General features: G+C 36.4%; 1 protein-coding gene across 1 annotated transcript in view; it reads right to left on the bottom strand.

Moving 5' to 3' along the window:
- IQCM (IQ motif containing M) overlaps window positions 1-23,669 on the bottom strand; it is a 108,070-nt gene that overhangs the window by 70,532 nt on the left and 13,869 nt on the right. The window contains 2 exon segments of the mRNA XM_072863407.1: window positions 948-1,021; window positions 12,037-12,128. Coding sequence (XP_072719508.1) covers window positions 948-1,021; window positions 12,037-12,128 — 166 coding nt within the window.

Below are 23,669 nucleotides of genomic sequence, written 5' to 3'. Positions count from 1 at the left end.
AGAACATTAATGAAACCATGGCCAGGCATTTCTTGTTATTTAATGGCCAACAGAGTTCATTTCATCAAACGTCATTTAGTATTTATCCATATTCATGAAGACACTTAAGGATGTGTTTGATTTTAGCTTTAGTAGGATTTAAGGATATGCTTAAAGTTAGGCATATACTTAAAATGCTATGCTGAATTTGGATGGAGGTAATTGCATGCTTACCTGAGCTAAAGTTAAAATTAAGCATATGCTTAAGTGTTTTGCTGAATACAGATGGAGTGCTGAACTGGAGCCCAGTGATTACTCATAAGTGTCAGTATGTTCTCAATCCAGAAATTATCACTTTACAAATAAAATCTGAAGATATGCATATACATAATCAATGTATAGCTGAGTAGAATTTTGATGACCAGCTAATTACAATTCATGCAGACATAAATTAAGAAGATGATGAAACACTGGTTAAACTCAAAGATACATCCCAAATTATTCACTCAGGATGTACACAGAAGACAAAATACGACAGTGAAACAACATGGAGGAATAAAGGCAAGCCATAAGGACAAGCACAACAACAGCTTTCAATTCCAGTTGAAGACAGTTTTCAACTTCAGTGGACCCAGTTTAGTTGGTCTCAGGGCCTGATACTAAAATTTGCCTAGTTTCCTGAGGCTGCAATGATGTTAATGGGAGATCAAACAAACAGATCTCATTCATCACACAGAAGAACCTAGAGTCACCATTTGGAGGTTTTGCAACTTAATGACATTGAGAATCTATGGATTCTACTTGGAAATAGTGTAAATGTATGACTGAGACCTATTCATGCTTTCTAATGCCTTTGTCAGTTTTCAATACTAATTTCCAAAAGAAAAACTTTGAAAAATAAGTTTGAGAATAAGTAAATCAGTTTCATCTGCTGACATTTTTACAGAATATGAATAGGAAAAAAGCACCTCATATTCCTCCTTTCTGACTTAGCACTTGATGTAATGGTCTTCTTTTTGTCGGCTTGGAAGTCTACCATAATCTGGAAAGACAGAAGAAAGACCTAGTCAATTAGATAGGTAAAATCTAGGACAGCTTATAACTGCCATATATTTCAAGAACTGTACATATACTTCAAAAGGTTTTAAATTTAGATAGGACTTACTGCTTTACTGAGCAAAACTAAAAAGTTCAAAGAAATAAACCCAACCTAATCAGTAACAGAAAATGTTAGGAAGGAACCTTGCAATACTTTGCTTTAAGTTCAGATGTACAGGTTCAAAAAGGGTAAATACTGCTTTCTTCTTTCCATCTCCTCAATGACTACTCCCTGTCCTGCTACCTTATAATTCTAACAGTGTTTTCATTTAATGAATTATGAAAACACAAAACCCATAAACATTTGCTATCACTTGGATAGATCAGGTTGTTTGGCTTTTGTTGTGATGCATTTCTGATCTGGCTACCTCTTAGAAAGGATACCATCATCTGTAAAAGACTCAGAGAAAAGAAAAAAAAAAACAAAAACAACTTAATATATAACTGAAGCATGTAACTATAGCCTCCTCAGATGTCCTTGCCATTTGAATTCCTGTGTTCCTGAAACACAGCGATAAACAAAGCATGTTAAAGAACGGATATCTAACATCACACCAAAATACCACCCATCCCAATATGCTCTTCCTAACAATGGCCAACAAAGGAGTATAGGCAGGCATAAGAAACATGGCACTGTCAAGGGTGATTCATCTCCATTATAGACTTCTGATTATCAGCAGTTTAGTGACTGAGCTAGAGGCAGTATCTATACCCTTATGTTTAATAGCCACTGATTAACCAATCAGACATCAATTGTCTAATCCCTTTTTGATCCCTTTTCTATGTTCAAACTTTGAAACACCTGTGGCTGCCAGATCCACAATTCAGTTATACATTATATGAAAAAGATTTTTGTATTTTTGTTCTAAATTTGCTACCTGATGGTAGCATCAGGCCCCTCTAGTTCTTGAGCTAGAAAAACAATATATATTATTATTTATTAGCCTTCCCCTAATTTCAAGATTTTTATTCCTGATCTGTTACCTAAATTTTATGATACCGAATCAATGGATGGTAAAATGGTATATGATATCCATTATTAGTAAACACAGCACAAAACATTTTCCCATCTGATGATTCCCAGCTTATTTAGTCTGTTTTATGACAGAAACTATTCCACACCTCTAGCAATCCCATACACTACCTTCTAGATTCCTTTTCTTTTTAGGACAATATGACTGGCATGCGGTATTTAAGACAGGGGTGTACTATGGATGCAGTAAGAACTCTATCCCAATCAGCAGCCAGCTACACAGGTACTTTGATACTCTTAGTAAATTCCAATTAGCACTACAGCTGGTCTCAGGAGTCTTCCTATCAGTTAAGGACCTGATGCATTCAATCAGCTGAAGGAAAGACTGCATGCCTGACAGGTGATTTGCTCCTATCCACCTCATTAAAAAGTGAGTCCTATTGGTTGCATGTTTCCACATATTTTTGGCTACCTCATGTTTCAGATCCTGCTCCCTAGTCTCATTTACTCAAACCAGAGACTCTTATTCAACTGTACACTAGCCTTGCCTATTATCTACCACCTTAGACCCTACCATGCTCTATGGACTTCCTGATACTTCAGCCCAGCTCCTAGCCATGCTGTTCTCCCAACATTTCCACTGATTCTTCTTCTGACCTGATGTGCTTGGCTTCTGTCACTAACTCCTGACTGTAGCCTCTCTCCACACTGCTACCTGCCTCAAGGTACACAGACATGGTGATATTTTCTGTTCAGCCCTAAGTTCCTTTCCATACCCAACCTCCTACTGTGTTTTGTATTCCCTTTGGTTAGCAATTTCAGACAACCAACCACAATGATTCCAGGTTCCTGCCTGTGTGAAAATGCCAAATTTAGAGCTCATTGAGGTGTAGGTGTATAGAGTGATTTCCTCCACCAAACGTTTTCATTACTTTTTCAATTACCAAAATGTTTTGATGAACAAATAATAAAAACATGATTTTGTTTGAAAAATCAGATGTGGCACATGCTAGATTAATGTCGGCAACACATTTAGTACAACTAAACCACTCTTTCAAGCATTTTATTTAGCAAGCCTACCCACAAAACCTGAATGCTAGACACTGATTATCATTTTTTAATAAAAGAATGCAGGTTTTAAAGGTTGCAAGTCAGTGCGCTGACTTGTATTGCAGATTTCAAGCAGTGAGGTATGAGTTACCCAACTGTTAGAGAAAAACATTCTTCTTAGGAGGCTGCTACTGCACTTCAAGCAATTGCTATTGCAAATAGAAGACCTGGCTTTGCACATCCTTGCATATTTTAGGATCATGAGCCACCAGTGCAATTAACTGTTATCTGGTGGGAGAGCTAAAATGCATGCACATGCTCAGGAATAGTCTTATTTAGTACCTCATTTTATAGGTGCATAGTTCTTTGGTCATTTATTTATTAAGTTCTGTGTCACCACTGAGTAGTCTTGTCTAGTTTGGTTGGCTTTTATACTAGCTTGCTATATTTTGGTCTTCGCTTCTGGTTTTGATCTAGGCATTTGAGTCCTGAAGTTGCTCCTCCCAGAACTAGAGTGGCTAAAGCCATCATCTTATCAACCCCATTCATCCATTTGGAAACGCTGTCAGCCATGTAAGGCATATACTGAAAGGCAACCTACATTTTAGTTCATGAGGTCTAAAGCCAAGCCAATGCCTAATAAAGTCACCATCTATGATTTAATATGAAGATTAAATTACACTTCTTGTGCAATTGAGATGTGACTAGTTATTTTAATGCAGTCTGGATGTTAACACCAGCTGTCTGAGAGAAAACATGAGAAAAGAGTGGACATAGAGGTGTAATAAGCATACTATCTGCATAAGACCTCAAGAGTCATTCTCCAAAAATGAATTTCTGGGCAAAGATCCAACACTACAGTAAGTGACTTTGCACACGTCTGGGTGTAAATGTATGAGTTCAGAGAAGATAGATACTTGATAACTTTCTAAGTTACTTCAAATGTATCTTAGTAATTCACACGAGATTTCCCAAATGTATCAAGACATTGTCCAAGGGACTTTTAGGTCAGCCAGCTGTGCTTATCAGTATGTGATTCTGATTATGAGCTGACAATAGAAACTATAATCCTACTACGCATATGATCAGCATGTGACAGGACCAGATCTCTGAATATTTCTGATATTCATGAATCAAGTTTCAAACACTTACAAGTATTGTTCATTTCAAAAATGAACATTTTGAGAAGATAAACCTTTGATTAGCAGACTGCTACCCATAAGGCTTAATACAGCTGAGTGAAAACTATTTTTCACCTTACTTTCTTAAGTACTAAGTATTCTTTCTTAAAGTAAAGACCTTTTCCACCTTACTTTCTTAAAGTAAATTGACCACATAGCTTGAAGTATGTTCCCTTTTAACAATAAGGAAAATCATATCATCAAACCCTGAAAAGTGGGAGGTGAGAAATACACACAAAGGTTCTTTACAATTTGCACTCGCCAGGCTATTTGATACACTGCTATAACAAAGGAGTCAAATGGCTTTATCTTCTCAGAATCTTCCACATAAAACAGTGCAGTGAAGCATGTGTTTGACTCGGAATGAGCTGTTCCCACTTCACACTATGATGAGCCACTTGCCAATTGAGTTCAATCTCCTGCCTCCCACTTGCAAAAGGAATGTAATTGGCAAATTGGCACTTGCAAAAGGAATGTAATTGTAATTTAAAAAAAAAAAAGAAAAAAAAAAAAAAAGAAAAAACAAAACCCCCCAAACTATCTCATCTGAAGACCTCACATAATATTTTTATTCCACAGCCTTCTATTTGTGCTGGTCCACCATCTCAGTGTGTAGCTACCCTTCGAACAGCCATTCCTCCCTCTAGATTTCCAGTTTTTACCTAGGGCCGTCCAAAAGTTCACAATTCTTTTCCTTTACTTCCCAAAATACCATTCAAGTCTCCAGTATGTGGTCCAATAGGACCACATGTGCTTTCATGTGAGGCTACCTCCCCGCTTTGAATTCAAAGTTTTATTCTGCCTGAGACAAGGGTGGCCTGCAATAAAGACCTTGCTTCCACTTCACAAGCCACCTGTTATCTTCTTCGCCAACCTGCCAACTCCTCTATTGCTTCCCAGTCCTGCTGCTCCCCAGCCCACTGTGCCATCTGCACAGCAGGAATTCAGAGATAAACTTACAAAGTGTTAGAAGTCTCAGCTTTGTCTCAGAGCCGGTGCTGCTTTGTGAGCAGAATAATTATTCTGGAAGAAAAGCAACTTTTATTTAAGAATAATGTCTGCATGGAAAGCTACTCCAGAATCAGGGATAGCAAACTAATTTATTCCATTCTAGCTCTGCTAGTCTGCTGCTTCTTTTGTACAGAACCCAAGATCTATTTGTGAATACCTTAAATTTTCTTACTAGGACAGGATATATATGGATGTAATAATTACATTAATCTACAAAAAGAATGAAAAATTACTCAAAATATCATTTAAAAATTTCCAGCAACTTCTGAAAGTAACATTTCCAGCATTTCTGAAATTGGAGAGAAGCTGAAATGCAGGACTCTGATGACTCAAAAGACAATTTAGATTTCTGTCCCAAAGTTTAAAAAAAAAAAAAAAAGAAAAGAACTTTTGCAGTAACACCACAGATCACTGCAGCCCAGAAGAAATTGGACTAAGAGTGTCATATGAAAGACTGGACGAGGTGACTAGATTGCAACCAGAGAAAAAATTCAGCTCATCTATTATAGTTAGTGGTACCATGCCACAGAAACTCAAGACCTTAGTCTTGGTCCCAGTGCCCCATAATGCTGGACATTGCTTAAATACAATAAGTATAGAACAATTACTACCTCAAATAATTCACAATTGCAGTAAAAAATCAAGAGGCAACAGAGGAATACAGACAGATGAAGTAACACAAGGAAACAATGAAGTGATTTTGATCAGCATGACACAGAGTTGTCACAGTACATCAGTAGCTTAATGGTTGTTACTTTAGAACAGACAGTGCGGTAAAGGTTAATCTTAAGAATAAATATAAAGTGCATTAAAGAGGTCGTTTTGGACCATCTACAAAGAGTTTCTGCCAAGCTTACAAGGTAGCACAGGAAAAACACCTACAGTTGCATGCTGGAACATTGAAACTGGCATCATTCATCAATGGGAAGAATAGAAGCTGATCATTCTATTGTGAATCAAAAATGATAGAGTGGAAAAGGATGTTTCATATTTTGTTCAATTCAGATTATTATGGTATTCTGTCTAAACTGGTGAATTTGAACCATGGAACCACTTTGCATAATAAACAGTAGAACTCTTTATCAGCCTTGAATCATAATGCAGAAATGGGTAATTCACAGCTAGCTTTGAAAGAGCTTTCGATTTAAATAACTGTCTCCTATTTTAGGTCAAGTGCAAAACCCTACTGAAGTGCAAATTGCAAGCAAACCAAGCTATCTCAGTTCTTAAAACACCACAGCTATATTCGATCTCCTCTCAAAGAAAATAAATCAATAATTCAAAATAATGGCATTCTGGTGATGTAACACCTTGTCTATAACCCATTCTTCCTCACGTGTCTTTTCGGGAAAGATTTCATTAAGCATATTTTAAAGTTTAATGAACAACTCTCACTTTTTTATTTCTGTTAATTTTTCAGAGAATACATGAAATCCATTCTGAAACAACAATACCCCTTGTGTGTAAATGTAAGCAAAGCTACAGGCACTTTCTGAGCACACTCACTGTTTTATCCAGATTCCTAAGCTACAGTGATCTCTGTTGCCTTTTCTCATTAAAGAAAATGCAATCAGACATGGAAGTACTCTGCAAGGTGATTTTCTTTCACATGAAACATTCAGTAACAAAGATGTCTTTGTGCATGACATGCTTTCTACTTCTTCTTCCCCACTTCTTGTCTGCATTTTAATCCAAGTTAGCTTTTCTTCTTGGTAGATTAGACATTGTAGCTGGTTTTAATCAAATAAAAATGCCATGAAGCAAGCACATAAGTTTACATGGTAACTTACCTACCAGGAACATGGATATTGCAAATAGAAAGCTGAATTGACGTTGAAAATAATTGAAAGGATGCACCCCAGATTCAGTTGTGAAAACAACGTAACTGCATTGGCAATACAGGCCTATCATCAAAGCCTCTTTCAAGAAGGTAGTTTAGCTATGTTTATCTATACAAATAGAGTACTGTCCTGTCTTTGGACAACGTGTTCATTAAGGCTCATTCATAACTTCACATGACATTTAAAGATTTTGAAGTTCAGTTTTGTTTTGTTGCAGAACAAAATCAAGAGATTCTACACAGTGGCTAAGGCGTTCACTTGTGATGCCGGAAACTCATATTGAATGAAATGCCCTGAATGAATCAGCAAAGTGATTTCAGCTTCACTTTTTCACAGCCTACCCAAAACCCCCTCTGCATGCTTGGTGTCATGAGAGGGTTAGAATTTCTGTTTTTCTCCTTTCCTCCCCACAGCAGATATTCTAGGCCTGAGAAATTCTTCTTGACAAAAATGCCCTTGAAACTCATTTCTGGGGGGAAAACATTTCAGCTGTAGAGCTTCAGGATTTGCCTAAAGTCAGGTTATATTTCTCAGTCATTTGCTCCTTGTAGAAGAAATGTTGGCTTATCCTTGCTGAAAAAAACACTTTTCAATAAGCACTACACAGTAAAGTCAACCCCTGTTCCTAAAGCAAGTGTTTGCAGTGTAGCAGGAGATACTCTGACTCCCTAAATTCCATAAACTCATCCTAGGACATAGTTTCTCAGCAACATCTGCTCATGACACTTAGTCCTTCCTTTTGCTCCTTCCATGGAAGTAGCATTCCATGCTTATCTCATCCTTAACACCAAGCAAACTTAATAATCAAGAAACTCTTTATTTAATGAAAGATAAGGTCAGGCATTTTGATGCAAGATTAGAAACAACACACTACAAATAAATATAAAATGCAATTTTAATTTAGACTTAATGATCAGGTGCCTCTCTAGGCAAGAAGTAACCTGTTTTATCTAGAGTCCCCTAGATACTTCCATGCTGTCAAAGCTGAAAATTTATTGCATTCAGCAATAATTCTTCTTCTGAACATTATTCTTGATCTAAAGCTGGACAAGGACACTAATTCCACCCCATCCCATCTGATTTTTATTTATCTTTTTTCTATTTTTTCCCATAATATTTTTTAAATGTGGGTGTAGTCTGTAGACTTTTCATTCTTCCTCGGGAATGCTTCCTGAGAAAGGTTTGCACATCATCAGCTAGCAAGGGTTACTTCACTGTCATTTCATACATCTACAGGATTCTTCAGTTAACACATTTATTGCAGCTTAAATGATCTTAACATAAATTCCTAAGACATTCCAATTGTTAGAATACTCTTAAGGCTGAATGTTACATTTTGCTTTTAGTCACTGTCAGTCTAAGCTTGTGGCAGAGACTAAATATGACATCTTTGGGCATGCCATTAATATTGACAACAGACAGGAATACAATAGTGTCATTGAACTATCTCTAGAGACATGCTGCCACTGTCCCTGTCCCAGTAATCTTGAATCATTTTAACTGATCAGTGCTGTTTAACAAAACTTTTAATGAAATATTACCAAAACAATCTTATCTTCGGTAAGTCTACTCCATACTGTAAACTAAATTTTAGACTCAGTGTCTTTACTGATGAATGTCATCCAAGAGATCTTTAGACAATCACACTTTCTAGTACAGTTTTCAAACCAGAAACAACAATATGAGTCACCAATTTGCAGATAATTTCTGAGAGGCCACTTGTAAAATACAAAGTTTAAGATGGAGAACAAGTAAATCTCAAAATACAACCGTGAGTTGTTCACTATGCATAGGTGCACAGTTATTTACACTTTCAAACCTTTTTTTTTCAAATACAATAAAAAATTAATTTCTTGGGTATGCAGTTTTTTACGTTAAACCAATTCTAACTCTGATTAATTCCTAGCTGTGGTTTCTCATTATCTGTAAGGTGGATAAGGAGCTGAGTAAAGGATAGCCAGTGCTGCATTGATCTAAACAAGAAACTATGGGCTAGCAGGAGATTACTGGTGGATTTCCCCGAAAATCTGTGCCACTAGTGAACATAATAATACTTCTATTAGTATTCAGCATAGAATAAGAGTGTACCAGTGAAGTGACACATAGTTGGAGTACACCACCAATAAACCTGGAAGATCTAAGTGTCGTATAGGAAAAGAAGAACTGGATGATATTGTAGACTGTTACAGAAACAGAGTGACAGTAAAAGTGCAAGTTTATAAAATGATTAATGAGAAGAAATTCTATACAAGTTTTTTAGTTAGAGATAATGGTGGAGCAGGAAGACCTGGATGTCTCAGCAATTTCCAGCATGACAATAAGCCATAGCTGAGTAGAAGTAAATTTGATCCTAGAAATATCAGACAAGGAAAATCTTAATGCAACTCTGTGAATTGTTATATTCTGTATCACTGTGGTCACTCAGCATTCTAGCAAGGTGAATTCTGACTGTCTATAGTGCAGAGAAATGGCTGTTAGGACAATTAGGGCAATGAAGTGTGTCTCATATGAGAAGAAAAAAGTAGTTTCACCTTTTTCAGCCCAGAAAGGCAAAGGCTGACAGTGGACACAATTGATTCAGGCAGGAGTGGGTGTAAAAAGTCAAGGAGGGAGATGAGCCATAAAACCAAATGGCAATGTTGACAAAATAAAGAGTAAGTACACACTGGCCTTGCCTAAATTTAGGATGAAAACTAAAGGTTTCTGACCACCAAAGGAGGCAAGAGCTGTTTTTCCATGGAAGTAGTGGGAGGGGAAAAAAAAAAACCACATTAACTAGGTGAAAACTAGTGCTTAATGAATATCTAAATGACATAGTCGCCTACAGCAAGGTCCTGGATTCATTAGGTGAAAGTACCCTTATCAGACCAAAGTCACTTTCTTTGTGAATTAACTGACTATTAGGACAATTTACAAAGAGAACTGAATGACAGTACAGAAAGAAAAGTTCTTGTTTATACAAAGGCTAGGTTCATAGTGTTTTCCAAAGAATACAGAGAACAATTATCTGACTGTATCTATCTAAGGATGACTCATTGTCGTGGTTTAACCCCAGGCGCAACTAAGCCTCACACACCCGCTCGCTCACTCCCCCCATATGGGATGGGAGAGAGAATCAGAAGAGTAAAAGTGAGAAAACTTGTGGCTTGAGATAAAGACAGTTTAACAGGTAAACCAAAAACTGTGCCCGTAAGCAAAGCAAAACAAGGAATTCATTCACTAATTCCCATGGGCAGGCAGGTGTTCAGCCATCTCCAGGAAAGCAGGGCCCCATCATGCATAATGGTTACTTGGGAAGACAAACGCCATCACTCCAAATGTCCCCCCTCTTCCTTCTTCTTCCCCCAGCTTTATAAGCTGAGCATGACATCATATGGTATGGAATATCCCTTTGGTCAGTTGGGGTCAGCTGTCCCAGCTGTGTCCCCTCCCAACTTCTTGTGCACCCCCAGCCTACTCGCTGGTGGGGTGGGGTGAGTGGCAGAAAAGGCCTTGACTCTGTGTAAGCACTGCTCAGCAGTAACGAAAACATCCCTGTGTTATCAACATTGCTTCCAGCACAAATCCAAAACATAGCCTCATATTAGCTTCTATGAAGAAAATTAACTCTATCCCAGCCAAAACCAGTACGCTGATTTAAAAGTAACTATCATTATAAGACACTTTCAGGGATAACATCTCTCAACTGAAGAAGGTGCTAGAATTTCAATGGCCACTATCCAGAATCCTGTCCAACTCAATTTAAGCTATCAAACCTTCTCTTTCTTTTATACTCTGCTTTATTCACAGATGGAGGCTCCTTTTTAAGAACAAAAGAAATATTTAAAGAAAAAAGAAAACTTCCACTTTTGTTTCTTGCAAGCCTTTCAGTCTTCACAAGTGTTTTCCAACAGGCTAAAATATGTTTAAAATCATTTTATTAAACAGTAGGATCTATTCACTTCTAAGGTCAAACAGAAAACTTTAAGTAGGGAAGTTACCTCCAACAGCTGCTTGCTACTTTAAATGACTTTTAACACTTAATCTTTGTACCTCAAAACCATATAGGTTCTAAATCTTGTGTATAGAATGTGTAAAGTTTTGTTAAATGTTTCTACTGCTTTCTGAGCTTTACATCATTTTAACTATATGAATTTGAGAATCTGTAATCTTTGCAGTGTTTGGTATTTTTCATAAAATATTTGTTAAAATTGCTATAAAGGTATGGTAATTTAAATTATCCAGTTTCTGCCTTATAGTACATGAGCCTAGGTCAAATAATTTCAGCTTTATTGGCCCACTGGGAAAAAAAAGCTTACATTTCTGGATAGCGTATTGTAAAAATCAAGTTGGTGAAACAATGAGATAGCCATGCCATGAAGATGCAAATACTGGAAATCAAATATCAGTCTACCTGTCCCTCTTCTTAAAGAAAGGGAATATATATAGATAAAGTTATTTCAATTTTGACATTAGCCTGTGTTATCTGGCACATGGTGACTATCAGCATTTAAAAGTCTGTGTACTCCAGAATGTACTGTTTGGTTTAGTTTGAAACAGGAATCTGTTCTTTATATGATGGTCTGTATTTAATGTGTCATATGCATGTACATAATGCAATAGACTTACATTCATGGCAGTTCTCCTCGTGGTAGTGCACCAACACTGAAGTACTGCTTTGTCCATAGTAATGAGTAGAGCATGGTATTCATAATAATGTAAGGATATCTGGTAAGCTAAGAATTTTCTGGACCCAAATCTTAGCTACTGCTCCAACTATAAACTTTGTTCCCCTGTTTTGATAACAAAATTGTTTATATTATAGATTGCTGATGTAGAAAGCAAAGTTCAGTACTAAAATGCAAGAATTTCTAATGTACACAGAGCTGATCCTTCCCAACCAATGCTCGGTCATTTTACATACCTCCTTGCCCTTCATGCTTTTTTGCCTCACTTGACTGTACTCCTTCACAGGATTTGGTGCAATCATGCCTCTCCAGTCCTGGTATACACTACCTGTTGGGAAGACCAGTGTGTTTTTGAAAAATATGTCGTTTATCCAAATTACTTGACGTTATTTATTTGTACTCAATCTATTGAATTAGTAGTTTCAGTTCCCAGAAGTGGAGTTGACATGTGCTTCCTACTGGGTCAGTCAGCAGTTTCCATAAATCACTTCAAATATTCTCAAGCTCATTGTCTAGATCAATGACAACAAAACTAGTAAAATCTCGAAGTCTGCATCTCATTGCATAGCTTTTAATGCAGTCCCACAAGTATTTTCAAAGGAAAAATAAAAAGCCTAATTTTTATCCAGATATCTTCCATAGAAAGGCATAAAAGCAGCTCTACATTCTTCCATCCACCTTACCATGGAGAGAATTAGCATAGTTTCCTGTTCTTCTCTTCAAGCATGTTGGCTGCAAGACTTACTGCTCTTTCATCTCCTGAAAATTACCTGACTAGTACACTCCTTTTCAGATCAGGGCTGAAACCAGGAACAGGGATGCTTTTGAAGGTATTTTAAAGAGCCAGTCTGATTTCTTATCAAACTACAACTCCACCACAGTCAGTATGAGTGCCTTCTGCCATATCACAACTTAGTTCCTGCTCTACTGTGATAATATTCTCTATCTTCAAAATATTCTGAATGGTAAAATACGCACACTACATTATTTTCTAAGAAAAACCTTCCCTATCAGCTTCAATGGCATTGAATTCCTGGTTCCTATACAACCTTATTCAATGAAAATGTATACATTACTTAAAATCATGAATTGCCAGCTTACATTGTAAGATAAAGTACTTAACTATGAAGTTCTCAAAAACAATTAGATCATCTAATGTTTTTGTACAAATGAGCGACTGTAAGCAGTTATTCCACCAGATGATAGTGATTGTTATGTTCTGTATATAATAACACAAATTTGAAATGGTAACACGCTTAACCCATACTGCAATAGTTTTGATACTGATGGGAGAAAGAATTTTCTGCTCTAGATTTTGAAAATAAAATACAACCTTGACTTTGGTGAGTACACTGCAACACCAGGGAGATCAAAGGAGCTTGATACCTCTTGCAGTGGATGTGACCATTTCAGAAAAACAGAATCAAATTTGGCTAATGAAATGAAAATCTTAATCGTGCCAGTTTTGCCCGTTACATACATAACAATAGAAGCTGCCTTACTGAAAGAGGTCAACGGTCCTTCTTGTCGAGGACTCATTCTCCAAAAATAGCACACCCTAAACACTTCTGAGAAAATTTTAATTGCGAACCGTATAGAGAAATCTCCAATCAACAGAGCTCCTTCTCCTCTCTAGATTGTCTGGTCTTCAGTCATGAAGTTTAATGTCACTAGCACATTTTAGTGTTATAATTAATAACGTCTCTAGCTATTCTTGATATTTTTACCTTTTGGTATCAATAATTTCATAAAAAAAGACCTCAAAAAGTAATTGCAGTTTTGTGAAAAGTATGGGGATTTATTTTCTCTTTTAAAAATCCCTTTTGTTTTTCCATTAGGAGCAAGGGAGCACATGAAGATGGAATTTCCTGGTCCATCTTTTCTTTACTACTCAGCATGCCTGAGACATATGTATCTGTTTAAATGTCCCTATCTTGTAGTATAGTCTACAGCTTTTTCCAGGTAAGTTTTGTCAAGGCCTTGGACTGTAAAAGGGCCATCCTGCTTCTTCCACATGCTTTTTGGAATGCTGTGACCAGGACTGCACACTGTATTTCAGATGAAGCTGCATCGGTAATTTATGAAGAAACTTTATTATTCTTTCCGCATTTGCCATATTAACCCTTAACAACATAATACACTTTATTTTATTCTACTGGTCATGACACTTACATTTAATAGCACATGAGAGCTTAGCCTTCTACCCAAAACCAACAAAAATTCTGTCAAGGATTCACCGATGATAAAAGATGAAAAATACCAGGGAAAGATGACCATGTGAAGAATGCTGTGATACAATGCTTAAGACTCAGGCCATGCTCATCTCTTTTCCTATTCTGTCAAAACTTTCTGCAACCTCTGCCAGCCTAGGAGATGCCATCGCTGCCAGCTAGGCCCAGCATTCTCTCTAACATAACAATTTTAATTCCTGCAGGGAACCGATAGTAGTCTCACAACTGCTACCAGGAGAGATGAGTTTCCTAACTAGTAAGTTACTTAGGACTGAATGATTTCCTAGACTTTATTTAAAAAAACCACAGCAAATTCTGCTCTATATTTGATAGAGCAGGCACAGCATACAATTAGGAAACATGCAGCTAAATGATGTTGAGCTAAGCCTCTACATGCAAACAAGAACAGGACTTAAAGATACATCTCTTTCTTTTGCACCTTTTATTTATTTGGTTAAGCACGTTTCTGTTTCATGGGATGCATTTTACAACTTCTAACTCTGCCTGTGAATGCCTAACGGAATCCACTGCAAAGTTCAGTCATTTAAGTCCTTTCTAAAAAACTCGATCATTTAGGAAATACTGCAGAATGTTGTCTACTGTCTGTATTTGCATTGATCCCTCCTCTATGAAGAGAAATTATATTTGAAAAATGTCTGAGACACCTAGGTATGAAAGACAAAGGAGTCAGGTAATGATCACAGGCAAATATCTTAATGCAGAGACATTCAGAGATCACAACACATAGGGGCTCTCTGCTTCCATTGTTTATTCCCACAGCTTGGGAATACGCTTTTCTATTATGCACAACACCATTTACCTTGGAGCCTGAGAACTTAGTAACTATCAGCAATATCAAAAAAGATTGGTGAGGAAAAAACAATGAGTTTACATCCCTTCGCAATTCCAGGGACCAGTGAGTCAATATTCAGTTTTAAAAAGAAATAAACAAATTAATATTTTTTATACCTTCCCAAGTTCTCTGACACTTACTGAACTTTATCAGGTCTCAAATTAACTTCTCTTCTGAATTGCCATTGTGCTCCATTTTGATGTCAGGCATTTTTATCTAGCCCTTTCCCATAAAGAACATTTCTGTAAGGTCAGCTAGGAGTGCTTCTAACCTTCATGGACCCTTTTTAAAGTCAAAGGTTGTTGCGGGAATCCTGTGAAAGAGACATCTATGTGATCCAATAAAGAGGTGAGAAAAGCCAGAGTTTAAACCAAGCTTCTCACAAAAGCACTCTTTTTCCCAATTACCATTTCACTCCAAAAATGAGTGCGTGGAGGGAAGAGGAGGAAGTTGGTGAAAATTCACAGCTAGCTAATGCTTTTTTAAATAGGACACTCATTTTTAACCTATAGTACTTACAAGCAATTATTAGCTAGAATATAGAATTAGCAGTTCATAGTTTACATGTATAATTTAAAGGGGGGTAGTTTAATAACTTCATGTTAGAGAATTAATTCAAAGCATTTAAATTTTATCTATAAAGTCAGTCTATGAGTGCTTTGAAACAGTGAACAGGAAAAATAGTGTCCAGGATCTAGAAATATAAAACAGTCATATGACGCATGAGGTTGAAGTTTGTATCCACTTTGACGTCTTTTACACTGCCAAGGTAACATGAATAAGATTGTGGTTCATCAGAGCACCAAAATAGGAGATTGCACTCCCTGTCTACATTGCAACTGCCATTACATTTATTTTAAATAAAGTTGCAAAACAAGAAATAAGTATTTTCTGTACGTCTCCAGTGGCTGAGGCTGTAATAGAATTAGGATATTTTTATGCAAGTTTATATAAATTTGTGTAAATTTTTAATGTATATTTATGTGTATGTATAGTAAGAGATTATATACACATACAAGAATTAAAAGTACAACTTCAGTGCAGCAAGAAAGTATGTAAATATTCCAGAATGAACATAATGTTACGATGTCTTTGCAATTCTCAGGTAATATAAGAGCAGTCGAGATATCATTAGAAATTCATAACATTTAAAGATATAATATCATGCTAATAAATTCATTTGTTATGAACTATTATTGTTTTCAAAACTTCATCTGAAAATATTTTCTGATTAACTTTTTTCCATGACTTGTGATTTGTTTGGGGCAAACTTTAAAAGTATACAAAAATTTAGCTGTCTGTGTAATGGGATTTTGAGCAATCTAAGACCTTAACTCCCATACGGATCAATAGAACAATTAAAACCTGATGGGTTTTCCTAAAACAACCAGTGCTCAGATTGCATTTTGACATGCCAAAACATTAGTAAAGTCTGACTTTTTAGCCTCAGTTTTGGTATATTTTGTGAATGCATTAATTTTACTTGCCTTTTTTGATATGCAGAATGCAAACTCCAGAATGGGAACTACCTGTGCCCACATGTAGGTACAGCAGCTACCAAAGCAAAAATTACTGTTTCTGTTCCCAAGCTCTTTAACCTCCAAGCTTCAACCTTTGTCACTTCTACTCTCAACTTTCACCTTATGCTAGCTTCTTCGGACTGCTGCAATTTTACTTTATGGTTACCTGTGTAAACTAGATTTAACTAACACACCATGACAGTGCTCATCTTCATTTTCCCTTGCAGATATATACTTAGGCTACTTCAGAGCTTGTTAAGAGTTTTAAAATGCAATAATTCTGGTTTTGTAGTCTAAACAGTACAGAAATTCTCAGTCTATTTCTTTTATTTCTACTGATTCACAACTTTCATTTCATTTTTACTGATTTACATGTTGTTGCAGACAAAGTACTTGTAACACTGAAATTTTTCTTTCTACTAACCTCTTTTTCTCAACAAAAGGAGGTCTGTTACTCTTCCTAATAGTGCAATTACTGCTGGTAGCACACTTCCAGTGCCAAGCGGCCAGTGTAAGATGTAATGATTCATGGTATAGAAATAGCTATTGAATCGGCACTAATTGTACTTTTGGTGTCAGGTTCAGCAGCAAGAACAAAACCAATTCCCGCTACCCCACAGAAGTGGAACTGGTCCCTGCCAGACATGGGATATTTGCTAGAATTCATTTGTTGTGTATCACAGCCATGTTTTTAAAACCTGGTTATTTAAAATAAAAATATATTCTGCATTTCCTTTCATTAAAGTATTATGAAACATCCTTCTATATTCTAAACAGAGATACATATCTAGCAAACAGTTTAGTATGTTTGGAAAAACATCAATTTGTTTACTAGAAATGTACCAGACAGACTGTGTATAGAGAAGAATAAGGCTTCTGCAAGTGCACCGACAAAGGGTTGATATTACAAGTAATTAGCTTGACATTTAATAAATGACATTTCTAAGAAGTGCTAAAGCTGACTTAACAAGCAAACAGAACAACCTTGTTTTGTTTAGAAAAGGTAGTTGCATTGTTGCACATTTTATGTAGTGTTTTTGCCAGCTCATGTTGGAAAACATCTACATGCATGAAATACTTGAAATACTTGAAATAAACATGCCTTCTGTAAACTGAACTTTCTAATATGGTGCTCTCTGCTTAGCACAAACTCTGATAAAATGTCCTGTGGTAAAGCTGGTATATACTGCAACTGATCAGGCCCATACAAGACTTACAATAAATTTACCCTCAATTAAAGTTGTGTGTTTTTTCTAAGCATGTTTCAAATCATAAACAATTCAGACTGCATTTTACATTTTGGTCAAAAAAAAGCAGAAGATATGTTGAAATTATATGTCCTTAAACTTTTCCTAGGCTTTAGAACTGAATTTGATATTGGCAGGTAAAGCAATTGCTTTGAAGAATCAAGAATGCATGTGGTAGTCCAGTTATCCAACCCAGAGGATAGGTTTGTTTGCATGCAACACATTTCAAGGGCACTTAGAAAACCACAGTAATTCAAGAAATACATCTGAAATTTGGTCTCATTTCCTGCTTGTGTTAAGAAGAATATTAAGTGTTTGTGTCATGACAGTCTCATAAGCTTTATTTTTGTGCATTAGAAATCTTGAAATCTCTTCCAAGTGCCTGTAATATCAGAGTATCATTCACCCAGTTCAGCTGCTTGGTTAGCACATCCACACCTCACCAGGGAAGAGAATGGAGTCTTCAACCCAAATGGCAGAAATCTAGTTATAAATAGGGTTCCCATACAGCATTTGCAGACAGCATTTTTTACAAGCCTGGGGGTGGGGGGGTCGAGGGTGTTTTGGTTTTTTTGATGAAGAATTTTACTTCACTGGTTAAACATGAGGTAAGGCAGATCTACAAAGCTATCCTGTTTAAAAGGAAATGTGAGCAAAGCCACTGACACTTTTTTTTCCCTAATGCCAGAGTTCAATGATGATGTGGTCTACTGAACCAAGCAGTGGACCTGTCTCAAGACAGGATTCGCATGTATTAGCACATACACAAAAGTTTGTTTGAGATCTGGAGTATATAATGTATAAAAGAAAGACAAAATGTGAAATGCTAGAATGAGTGAAAACAATGTCAAATGTTCTATCCTCTATATTCTTAAGATTTTGGGACAAAAGGAAACATATGTCTTTTTCTCTTTCCTTACTTCCTTCACTAATTACTTTTATAATCTAAAAGAAAAGGACTGTGAGCTCCATAAACATAGAAAAAACCTAAGGGGATAAGAAAAAAATATTTTTTGGCAAAAACAAAATAAATCCTTAGAAGAGTGATACTTTCTCAAGAAAATTTTCATTTCTAAAAAAAGGAAAAGCTTAATAAAATCAACAGTTCTTAGTTTGCAGCAGTCTTGAAAGAGCAAAAACATAACCTGAAAAAATAAATGAATATAGAGTTTTCCATTGCAGTGTACAACCAGTGCTTGCAAATAATTAATATATTATGCCGCTTCAATGGCTCACCTTCCCCAAAGCAATATTGGTTTTATAAACAAAATAGAAGTTAAACTAGCACGCACCTGAATACCTTGGGGTCCCTCACTGGCATTGCACTGGCACAGGGACATTGATGGAAGACGGCCCTAAAATGTCCAGTTCAGAAAAGATACTGTGTCTTCACTGACACTCCTTGACATCTCTCCTGCAGGTCTTTTGTTGCCCCCTACTACTCTCTAAGTCTGATCCCACAGTTAATCTTCTCCCTTCAACCCCTTGTATAGCTGATCCCCTCCTAGCTGATCCAGCTTATTTCCAGCCTCCCAGTGATATCCTATTTCATGGCCTTCCTTTACTTCAGTCATATAAACTCACTCTCTGCCCACAAGGCACTTCCATGGGCCTATTTTATTGTAGTGAAAATGCAAATAACAGGGAAAAGAATCTTGTATACACATGAATGAATTATGCTCCCTCAGAAAAAGCCCTTTGAACTGCAGTTTCTCTCCCTTCTTCCCCACCTCTTGTCACCATGGGTTATTTTTCAAATGTGCTTTCACAGCAGCTCTTCATTGAAGTGAATGGTACTACTTTGGGACCTTGTGCAGTAGTATTTGTGCAGTAATTACTATTGTTCAGCCCTGTATTTAATAGGCAAGTGAGAGGACTACTAAAAATATAGCAGCACTCATAAAGATTGCCTACAAATCCCTTTAGAAATACATACAAAGCTGTAGTCCCAAACAAATCCTGTTCCATTCAGTGAAGCTCTTCTATTAAACTGTAATGCAAAAATACAAGACGAAGAAGAAATAATACTGGGTCAGAAGAAACAGAGGAAAGAATAAAGACTGTAGTTCAAACAGCTATGGCCTTGGTTGGGAGAGCAAAAGTCTGTTTTATCACTGCTGTAAACTGTTCTCATTTTTTCAATTGCTTCAAAATCAAGCTAAGTCTAATTTGCTCTAAACAGCTTTTGATTTTATCAACAAAGAATCAAAGGGCCTGAGCAATACGTAGCGTGAATATCTTTTGTAAAGGTCAAATTGTTTTCCTGTCTTAGAAAGTGAAATCTCCTCACCTTTTTTATTTTATGATTCAAGCTGTATTTGAAAATGCAGTTTATTTGCAGTGCTATAGCTCTTTCTTCTCCTTTCCTTCCTGCAAACTTTATTTCCAGCTAACACTGTCCTTTATGAAATGAAATGTTTTACATGCTTTCCCATTAAAAGCCCCATCAGTTGTGTATCTTCATGTTATTAAACAAGTATGTTTTTTTCTGATAGATGTATGACCATGGACTGTGATGAATCAAGCAAGAAAAATAATCGTTTCCAGAGTTTCCTGTTGTAAGATGGAAGTGAGCCCACAAAATGTGCTAGATGGTTTGAAATTATACTTGTAACAGTGTTAATTACCAATAGCCCCATCATTTTAGGAGCACATAATTCAAAACCAGCTACGCTGGAATCTAAAAAGGATAACATCTCTTCATCTGACACTATTTTTTTCTTTTTGACAGAAAAATTGGCCATTTCTCTTACACAATAAGAAAAAATTAGGTAAATGTGCCTGAAGCAGACAGGAGTAATTTGATTGTTTCTTAAAAACCCATTTATATTGAGGACTCAAATTGAATCCCAGCCTTGATTTTTTCCATTCTACTCAGGTGTGACTGACTACAGATTACCTAAAATGGTGATACAAAAGGGAATTAGAGCTAGACTTATGCTTCTGCTGAAGCTCAGCAACTAGCCAATGTCCCTTTGTAGAGGAAAAAGGGGGTGCAGATGTTTTCATACTGAGTGAACTCAAGAGAGAGTGTGATTCTGCAACCCCTGTTTAATAGTGAGCCCAAGCAACATACTAAGGCCTCCAGCTTTTGGCAGTCCTTCAGCTCTGAAGATCAGATTTTCAAAACTGTTCAGCTGTCATAGATAAAGCAGTACCATCCAACACTTGGCCTTTCAGTTTCTGGCCTCTATTGCACCAAGTCTTTCATTCAGAAAACAGATTTCTTATTAGCAACATCTGTTAAGCCAGGGGAGGAAAACTGACTTTCATTGTAAAAGTTAGTTTTCATCAGGGCATTCAGAAGTGCTAATATTAATGTATTTTTTCATATAGGACCTACCTGTAGAAAACATAGGCTTGGCAAATATTTATAGATATGTGGCTTCTGGGATTCTATTTTCTTTCCAGTACCAGGTCCGTCATAGCCCAACTATGAATATATATATACTAACAGTGACTTGGAAAAAGCACACTATTGCAGCTCATTAAAAGAAAGGTGAAGAATCTGAATCAGGCTTTGTTGTCCAGTATGAGCCATTCTGGAGAGAGCAGTATTACCTTATTGAGTAAATCCAACCATAAAAGATGGGTGGTCATGCAAGTGTTTCAATCACAGCATTATTTTTTCACAGTATAAATTAGATGGCTTATTTGAAGCACTTCAACTCAACATTGAGAGTGCTGCTAATATGTTCAGCGAGTCTTTCTTCAACCATGCTTTTGCATGAATGGGCAACATGAGCGTTCTTACCATCAAAATCGGTCAACGCTTTTCCATTACGATGCTCTGTTTTCAGCTACTTAGAGGAACTTCAGCTATTGAAGCTGAAGTTTTCTTTGCTGAGCATATGCATCTTTAAACAAAAACAAAACCAAAACCAAAAAAACAAACCCCAAAACAAACAAACAAAAAACCCAAACAGCTTACTAGACAAAAACTGAATTCCAACTTGCCTCCTTGTATTCTGCTAGAAAATCATTATTCCATATGACAGAAATAGAGCTGGGCAACTGAATGAAAAAGTTGAACTAAGTTCAAGCCAGTGCCTGATTGTGACTCATCTCTGTTCATGAATAAGGATGAACCAAGTCAATGCAAGGTTTCTGGCATTATTTCCTTATCACCAAATATGTTTGATTTCTCACATATTTGTCATCAGCTCCTTTGGCTTGGATTGTTTTTGGCTGATAGAGATAAGCTAGACCCTAGATTTAACTCACATCTTTAGCTATCCAGCTCATTGAAAGAGAAATATTCTGCATTCTATCACCTTTATATGAGGAATAACTTATAGCAGCAAATAAAGAGAAAAAAACAGCCTCACAGTTCTGTTCAAAAGATTTCACACTTTTTCTGAGATAAGGAGGAATGAAAAACAGGCTCCAGGTTAACCTGCAAGCCCCTTAGGCTCTTGCAGGCCACAGTGGACTACCAGAAGAAAAGAATCAGGGCTACTCCACAGTTTACACTACCTTAAACCCATCTAGTTCCTCTGTATCCTATTACTCATATGAACTTTATTCAACGAAGGTGAGTAGAAGACAGCAAAAGAAGCACGTCTACTCCTCTTGCATCAGTCTCTCCTCACTTGCCCACTTCTGCTCTTGTGGAATGTCTCTCCAGTGTACTGGAGGAAGACTGCCAGCAAGAAACACCGACAAAAATATGTGTTGCCTCTCCATCATGCAAGATGGTAGTATGAACCTTAAGAGTGTCATGGAAATACTGTAAGGAGCTATGTTAATAAGCTCAAAGAACATTAGTGAGAGTTATTCTTCTTATTAATGTTTTAAAAAAGGCAGGTTGCTAATTATTTGGCATTAACAAACAAACAGATCATATTCATTCTGTACTATCATCAAAGTATCTGTATCCACTTTGCTGTAACTGTAAGCAAAGTGGATCAGTAGATCTTAGGAGTACATATGTATTTTTATGTATGCCTTGTGATATACACACAAACACTGATGTTAATGTGCAAGAATTGATGTTTGCCTACAGCCTTAAAGCTCTTGCCTCATATTTTTAACTGAATGAATTATTTAGCTTTTTAACAGTGTATCAAGTCTCTCCTACAAGAGAAATGACAATATTCATAATTTAATATGCAATTTAGACTCAAAGGATACAACCAAATCTGTACAAACATTTACAGAATTGGTTAGTTTTTGTTCCCAGGAGATATGGAAAAAGCTCTGGTCCACTGACTTTACAAGACAGCTGGACTAATGTCATTTGCTAAATACATTTTAGAATTAATCCTGACATTTTTAATCAAATAATTTACTGTTTTTTACTGAAGACTTAGGTATTCAGCTAGTTTGACAGCTGCTTGAATATGGTTTGAGGAATATTGGCATTAATCATTGAATAAATTATAAGAAAACATATTTTTCTTGCAGATTCCTAGCCATTTTCACCACTATTTATCAGTTCCTAGCTCGTAATGATAAAATTCACTAAGCCTAAGGAAAGAGTCACTTTTATCTCAAAAAGAGGGATAACATGCAGTTTGTGTTCTTTTAGTATATTTTAAAAAAAAACATATTTTTACAAATGCATGGACTTAAAAGCTTTAAAAGCATTAAATAGCAGATTTTAAAAAACTTTTTCTTTGAAATCAACATTTTTGCAGATATTGCGAGGATATAATTATGAGGCTTTTTTATAAAGACATGTAACAAACATCATCTCATAGCTGAGCTGATGCTCAGCTTTAACGTTCTCTACCTACAGTACAAGTGTACAGGTAGTACCAATAAAATAATCAGTCATTTTGTTTTAAAATATGCTGTCAAATTATGTTGCTCTCTCTTTTCATTCATGATCCCAGCACTGCAATCTAATCTGCCAGCATTTACATAGGGAAATTTGGACACATCTAGGGCTTGCTCACATATATGAGCTCAAAGAACCAGAGTGTATGTTTCTGACTGATAGATCCAAATAGGACACTATCACAAAGTAAAATCAACTATGTTCTTTAAAAAGGACAGTTACAATATTTTGCAAGA

The sequence above is a fragment of the Ciconia boyciana genome, chromosome 5, assembly GCF_034638445.1.
Source record: "Ciconia boyciana chromosome 5, ASM3463844v1, whole genome shotgun sequence".
Taxonomy (NCBI): domain Eukaryota; kingdom Metazoa; phylum Chordata; class Aves; order Ciconiiformes; family Ciconiidae; genus Ciconia; species Ciconia boyciana.
The sequence above is the reverse complement of the archived record's forward strand: the minus strand, read 5'-3'. Positions and strand labels throughout refer to the sequence as shown.